This window comes from Pelmatolapia mariae, linkage group LG5, assembly GCF_036321145.2.
Source record: "Pelmatolapia mariae isolate MD_Pm_ZW linkage group LG5, Pm_UMD_F_2, whole genome shotgun sequence".
NCBI lineage: Eukaryota > Metazoa > Chordata > Actinopteri > Cichliformes > Cichlidae > Pelmatolapia > Pelmatolapia mariae.
The window spans coordinates 33026507-33034039 of NC_086231.1; the positions used below are offsets into that span (position 1 = coordinate 33026507).

The following is a 7533-nucleotide window of genomic DNA, read 5'->3' on the forward strand; positions in this document are numbered from 1 at the left end:
TGTGTTCTTGTGTTTCTGTTTTTACGATTTTAAAAGCTTTTGGTTGTAATTTTTTTTTTTGCTGTAATGTTATGAATAAATGATAAAAATCGTAACAAAGCCTACAGTATGTTTGTTAGCTGAATCATTTCAGGATAGAACAGTCAGGACTTGAGTGCGTTTTTTCTTTTTATTTGAGCCATCTCATTTTTAAACAAGAGCCATAAAGTGTCTATCTGCAGGGACACAATGGTTGTGATAGAGCATCAGACACCGTCTTCTTGGATATGTCTCAGCCTACAGTTTGATTGTTCCCTGCAGAATAGTGATGGCCTGTCCAGCTATGTTGATTCTTCCATCATCTCTCAGTTCAAGTTCCAGCTCGCCACCACGACTGGAGCACTGGTAAGCTGCACAGACACAATAAGCAGATTAATAATGGATAAAAGTGGAACACAGCATCTGTTATCAGATAAATGACACATTAGTAAAAGGCGGAGAAGGTTCAAATACGTACCCAGCATTTTCTTCTTTCCTAGTTTTTCAGACCAGTAGCTACCTAGGATTGTGTGGTTAGAGCCTGCCAGAACAAAGAATGCATAGCAAGAATAGCTTAATACTTTCTCTCACGATGCATTAATAAGACACCTGTAAATGCATCCTCTTTAATCACTTTAGTCCAGCTGCTTATATGTAAATGTTTTTAGACACACAAAAATGGTCAGAATTATGTTATTTGAGGAATAATGTCTATAGATTACATACTAGCAAAGAGCAATCATCTTACCAGTGACAGGATCCTCAGGGACGCCAACCCATGGAGAAAAGTCTCTCGAGTAGAAGTCATATACTGGCTGGCAGTCTGGTAATCCTGTTTCCACATGTTAGCAGTGTTTGATATTTAATGTTTGTTGGCAGAAACATTCAGTGAATGTTGTTATACAAATTAAAATGGGCAACAAACGAGTCCACAGGATGGTGATGGCAAAGGAGAAATCGGCGCACCATTTGTCCTGTGATCAAACATTTCCCCAGAGCTCAACCCAAGTGAAGGCCTATATTATGAGTGAAATCACAGACTGTGCTCTTCATCACCATCATCATTAAAACACCAAATGAGGGAATGTTTTTGGCAGAGTGCTGTTCATCCCTCTAACAGAGGTGCATTGAAGCTTTTCTGATGGTACATGGTGGGACAACACCTCACTTAAACACTTCATGTTGGGTTTCCTTTGGTTTATTCTTTACTGTTACATCTTCATTTTAATGGAATTACTACATGTGGTCCGATCCAGCAAGTCTACAACTCTACGAAACGCACAGCTCCGATTACCTTTCATAGTGATGATGACGGCGCAGAATCTTCCACTTCTCTCAGTATTCTCAAGAGCCACAGTGTCAACTTTCAGATCGGTAAGCGTGGAGCTGGAGATAATACACAAAAAGCACACATACATTTACTAAAATGTGATGAGTGGGTGTAGAAGGCCAGTTGCTTGATTATTTGTTTGGGCTTTAAACATGAATAGGCCCCACTAGCTGGGCACCTGAGAAATAGAACTGATTGTTGTTACTGAACAAATGTTTAAGATCTCATGAACAGTAGGACCACTATTGAGATTCCTTTGAATTTGGCAACAAGCAAAGTTTTTTTAACCAACATGCCACAGCTGTCAGCCAGTCGAATCAGCAGCTTCTTGGTGTTGTAGCAAAATAAAACTTCCTGAACCGGGAGGTTTCCGACTGCCACCTGTGTCACACGTGTAAAGGCAGAGACTTAGCTGAACACACACACAGGAATGTAGTTACACTTTCACAAACTGTTCACAAAAATGTGATTTCTGACCTTGATGGTGTCTTTGAAGTCGTTGGGATCCTGAAATAAAAGGAGTTCAGAAAGAAAGCCATTTTACATACACTATTAATAAAACACAAGAACTAGTTTTTTTACATTACAGGATTTGACTAAATTGTTCATGTAACTAAACACGAAAAGTTTATTTTACCACTCGGGTGGGGGGATTCAGAGGAAAGTCCATGATGTACCCTTCCTCCTTTTGGGTGACGCACAGATCTCCACTCTTGGTCTCAAACACCAGGGTGGGATTTACATTTTCTGAAGGAAAACATCCATTACATGGTTACATGCTGGCACCTCTTTGCTCCTTCTTGCAGTCAGCTGCATTGTGCATTACAGGCATCTTTAAAAATAGCTCCAGCAGCCTTTTCTAGTGCACCATGATGTAACTTTTTTTTTTTTGAAAAACCTTTTTATGTGTAAATGTTGCATCTTACTGATGTGTTGGAATAGCACTGCTGCAGAGGCCAGAGTGGCATGACCGCACAGGTCTACTTCAGCGGTTGGTGTAAACCATCGAAGGCGGAATCTTGATCCTGTTAATCACACATTTAAGACTTTTTTTCAGGTTTGTTTTGGTATTAGTTTCAAATACACAGAGTTAAGCAGTGTAGATAATAATGTTAGTAATTGGCTTACATCCACAATGGTCTTCAAGGTCAACTTAATGATTTATTGGTTAAAGATTGACAAAAAGCCTTATAATTTAGAAACAATCATTCTTAAAAGCATGGTGTGTTGTCAACATATAGAAAGTACGGTAAAGATGTCAAATATGTCACATTTGACCTATGACCTCCCCTTCAAGGTCAAGACATCTAAAGGTCAATGTTATAATAATGCTATATAGAGCTACTTAAATCAATAGTATAATATAATAAGCTTATTGATGTGTTAATGTGTGTCCAGTTATTTTCAAATCAAGACCAATTATTGAAGGGATATGTACAAAATACAATGCTATTCCCTTAAAAGTAAATACTGCCCAGAGAGTGAGCGGTCTAAGCCAAGGTTTGTGCTCTGAGTATTTCTTGTTTATAGAGTTTTCACACTGAAAAAGTAGCAAAGTAAACTAAAAGCAAACATACAGCATGCTGTGATGATGCATTTTGGAGCATGCTTATGGTGTTGGACTCTGTCAGTGGAGTCAAAGGGGGACATAGGCTACGTCCACACTAATGCGTTTTCGTTTGAAAACACATCGTTTTCTCTCCGCTTTGGTCTCCCGTCCACAGCGAGACATTTTCCCCGAAGGAAAACACAGCGTTTTCAAAACGCATACATTTGAAGGTGCTTTGGCGTCGCAGTGTGGACTGAAAACGCAGACTTTCGAAAACGATGACACGTGTTAGTCATATGATGCAGTCATGTGACCAATTAAACAAAGATAGCGGAGGGCATTACACAGCAGTTGTTTTGTTTGCTCTCAATTTTGACAGCCCTATTAAAGATTAATATCAGTTTGTACCTGCTCCAGATAGCTTTTCTTCAAATTCTTTAATTCTCACTCACTTTTGCAATTTTGTACTTTTGTCTTACTCACAGCAACAACTCCACCTCATTGTTAGTTCATTTAAAAAAAACTCGGTGTTTTTCCTCAACATGAAAGAGCCAGAAAGTAAATAAACGGCAACTAGAAATGAGGCAGGTCAAATCTTCTTGCGTTTTACGCATGCGCAGTACTGGAACGTAAGCGTTTTCGGCCATTTCAATGTGAACGCACAACTCTGTGAAAACGAATTAAAACGCTAGTGTGGACGCGGAGCGTTTTTAGACGAAAACGCCATTTTCAAATCTATCCGGGCTAGTGTGGACGTAGCCTTAGAGAAGCTGCTCATAGCTGGAAGTCATTAAATTGTGGGAGATGAGGAAAAAATGCGGGAGATTGCTCTAGAAAACAACATCTGTGTGTGAGCAGAGAACTGCAAATGCCAGATGATATTTTTGGCAAATTACAAGAAGAATACTGAACCGTTACTGTCATGGTTTGGGTTCACTTTTTACTTATTTAATTTAAATATCAGGCACACTTTAAAAAGTCATACATGCTTTGATCTTATTACATGTGGACTATTGTAATTCCCTCTAACACGGGCTCAACCAGTTTTTTCTCCTTTCTCAGCAAATATAATTTAGAGTATCTTTCAAAAGTAACATTTTTAAGTCTGAAGTTAAACTTATTGTATCTGTTCCTGCTTCCTCTTTGTCTCTGTGTTAATCATACCTGCATTCCTCTTGGACCGACTGCACACTGCATTTTTCACTGTGACAGCTTGTTGCAGTTCTTTGGACTCCATACAATGTAACATTTTGACCTGACAGACTGCTGAGGACAGTTTGTGCACACAGTGAGTATAATGCAGCTCTGTGTGTGTTTAACTACACAGGATCTCTCTAAACATAAGCTATTGAACAGATAAACTTAACTTGAAAAATAATGAGCTCCTGCTAATGGTTGTGGGTCCTTAATTCTGCCTGATGGCACTAGTTTAATTTTGCTGAAGGCTAACCTTTCGTGATTCTCTTACACAAACCAAAATTTGTAAATGACATTTCTCAATAGGTACAAAGTGCCATGAAATATACTTTGTGGTGATTTAAAGATATATTTCTCTAATTAACTGTATTTTGATCCTGAAATGTCTGTTGTCTGTGGCAAAACTTAAAAGTTTTAATCGTGTGACAGTGTCACATCTTCCTATGGTCACTAGCAGATATTTATGTCCTTAATAGTAACCTGAAAGCTGAACTTCTAATACCAGCTATCTCAGGGGTACAGTTAGCTTTCATACAATTTTCTTGACTCACTTGTCATGTTATTCAGGTTTCCGGTTTTTGTTGTTTTATTTCAGTCTGTTTTATTTTCTGCAACTACGATATACATAAGCTTTATTATCGTTCTTATAACTATAAATTCATACAGACTTGTTAATCTATAATGAAAAATTTCTATCCTGCACCTATAGGGACTACTTTTAAGTTTAAGCAGTATGTGAATCATACACCATACTTTATACTTTTGAAAGAGAGCTTTCCATTACAGCATTATAATCTAAGAGGCTTTGGAATTGGCAACCCAAATGTGATCTGTATTAAAAACAGACATACCTGTAGTAAAGCTATCAGAGGGATTAATCCTGGTGATGAAAGCAGTTTCTGAGAGGTTCATCTCTGCTGCTATCTTGTAATACAAGTCATCACTCAGCTCCTGTTAGAAACACACGATTTGACGAGCAAATATAAATATTTGTGATGAGTGTAAACATGCACTGATAGTGTCCTGAGCTGCTTTGACCGCTGTTCCAGATTAACTGGCGTTGGTCGAACAGATGTGTGGTAGACTTGCTTTTCAGGAGCTGCTACCAACAAAACAGCAAATAAACACCAAATATTTCATCTGTGATATTTGTGAGGTTACCTCAAACTTGTTGCTCTTGAACAACTAAATGTATAAAACTGTCGCGAGTTTACCTGGTGATATCCTCATGCAGGAGGCGATCGTGAAAACGGCAAACAATTAACACCACGCCAATGCTGTTCACAGGACAGCAAGAGTAAACGATCGGGAGAATCTTGTCATCGTTATCGTTCCCCTCGTACGATAACGACGTGTTTTATAAAAAATAAAATAATACAAAAAAAATCATTCGTTGTGTTTCAATGCATATTCACAAATAAGTGTTTTCGCTTCACAACTAAACCGTGCAGTTTACTTTGTGTGCACTCAAATGGAATCGAGTCAACTAGCGCCACCTGTGGCCAAGTGCCACAGCCTACAGCCAGATTAACTTGTGACACGCATCTGCACCTGGCTCTATCGCCACGTTTGAATTCGTTTCATGCACAATACATTTGGAACTTTCTATTTTGTCTGTTTGCGTGTCTTGTAATAAACCTTTAAAATAAATGAAATGGTATTATGTATTTATTTTTGGCCTACATCAGTAAGAAATGCACACTTATATACACAAAGTTATAGAAATCACCACTCCCGTTGTTCATGATGATTTCAATATTTCTTCCTTTAACAAAGAAATACGTCTTGAACAAATATATGACACATTCATATTTCACTAGTGTTGTAACATCACATCCTGTAAGCATAGCCTGCCTCTGTCGTTTCTCTGGAAATGAACATTTTCAGCCAGTATAGGTAATACATCAACATGGCTGGAGAGAGTTTGTAGTTATATACAGTCTGTATAAGTGTGGTGAATCTAATAAACATTTGTAAGGAGATGGCAGTTACTGTGAATTTACAGCAGTTACACAGTGATTAGTAATAAACAGAGTCAGTGAGAGTGATTGGATTTAAGAAAGTGAGTGACTCAGGTGTGTCAGTTGGTTTGTCATCTGTTTTTGAGTGTGGGAGAGATAGAAATGTTTACTTTTAATGCTAAGCAAGGAATATTCATGATTTATTTCCAAAACTTGCATATGATCTGCAATTTGCAGCAGATCTACTGACTATCACATAGCAGCTGGAGCAGTCTCAAATGGAGGTCAGACTATAAATGTTGTGCATGCTAATTAAACAGAAACAAATGATCCCTGTTGTCTTTACTTAATGATTGGTTTTAGTCCTGACAATCCACATTGCTGCCATTGCATCTTCCAACATGTTTGTGGGTCGATTTGAATGATCCAGATTTTAAGTGCAGCCTCTCAGCCTCTGCTGCAGATGTGTCACAAGTTAATCTGGCTGTAGGCTATGGCACTTGGCCACAGGTGGCGCTAGTTGACTCGACTCCATTTGAGTGCACACAAAGTAAACTGCACGCTTTAGTTGTGAAGCGAAAACACTGAAATCGGAGTAATAACACGTACGAGGGGAACGATAACGATGACAAGATTCTCCCGATCGTTTACTCTTGCTGTCCTGTGAAAAGCATCGGCGTGGTGTTAATTGTTTGCCGGCGGCTTTATTTATAAAGCAAATGATTGTAAGCTTCTGGCAGGCAAACAGACGAGCTTTGCTCGCTGAAAAAGAATAAACAACTAAATAAGTTAATTAGAAGCAGCAGGCTGATGTATCTTATTGTATGTATCTTATTCAGTTCTTGTGTGATAAGAAAGTTTTCAGGGGAAAGCAAACAAAAAAAACCCACTTTAATTTTCATGGTTTGATTTACAAAAGATTGTTTGAGTTAAAATACTTTTAAAAACACATCTTGTCGAGCTTGTTTTGCAGAACGAATTTCTGCCTCTGGTCTGCACTTGTGCGAAGCACCGATGCAGGCCGCCATAGCGCCAGACTAAACATTAAGCTGTGGCCTAAATAGTTTTACTCACATGCAGAAGTGGACAAATTGCCGCAGGGTTTCCCTTGAACGGCAAATTGGTGAAGGAATCCAGCGTGTACACTGGTATCTCCATTGTAGGTAAGCGAAGGAAGACGAAAATGGCTTGAAAGTCAAGAGCCTCCTTCCTTCAGCACCGTTTTTGGTGGACAAAGTCCGCACCCACTGCTTTTTTATTTTTTTTTAATAAGAACTTTATTGATCAGTCAGTGAGTATACAACATACAAACAGGTGAGGTATACAAGACAGTCGAACATGAATACAAATAACCAGGAGTACAAAATAATAATGATACGTAAATATACGCAAAAATTCACGTAAATGTACTGTTTTGAGCGCCTTTTTGTGCGCCTGAGTCTGATGTTGACTTTATGTACAATTCCACATCCTTAAGA

The 7533-nt window shown here is 38.5% G+C and overlaps 1 protein-coding gene across 1 annotated transcript; it reads right to left on the reverse strand.

Annotated features, from left to right (window-relative positions):
• Nucleotides 1–155: 155 nt before the first annotated feature.
• Nucleotides 156–7293, reverse strand: LOC134628130 (phenazine biosynthesis-like domain-containing protein 2). Its single transcript, XM_063474814.1, has 10 exons — nucleotides 7130–7293; nucleotides 4946–5045; nucleotides 2275–2373; nucleotides 1986–2095; nucleotides 1826–1855; nucleotides 1641–1729; nucleotides 1313–1404; nucleotides 767–850; nucleotides 497–559; nucleotides 156–389 (listed from the first exon to the last, which is right to left on the reverse strand). Exons 1-10 carry the CDS (start codon nucleotides 7211–7213, stop codon nucleotides 277–279), a joined length of 864 nt encoding a protein of 287 aa, XP_063330884.1. The 5' UTR covers nucleotides 7214–7293; the 3' UTR covers nucleotides 156–276.
• Nucleotides 7294–7533: the final 240 nt, after the last annotated feature.

Coding starts and splice junctions, on each gene's coding strand:
- LOC134628130 (XM_063474814.1), bottom strand. CDS start 7,213: ATGGAGATACCAGTGTACACGCTGGATTCCTTCACCAATTTGCCGTTC. Junction 1,856..1,985: donor TGAATCCCCCCACCCGAGTG/GTAAAATAAACT, acceptor CTTTTATTTCAG/GATCCCAACGACTTCAAAGA. Junction 560..766: donor CCCTGAGGATCCTGTCACTG/GTAAGATGATTG, acceptor TTGTTCTGGCAG/GCTCTAACCACACAATCCTA.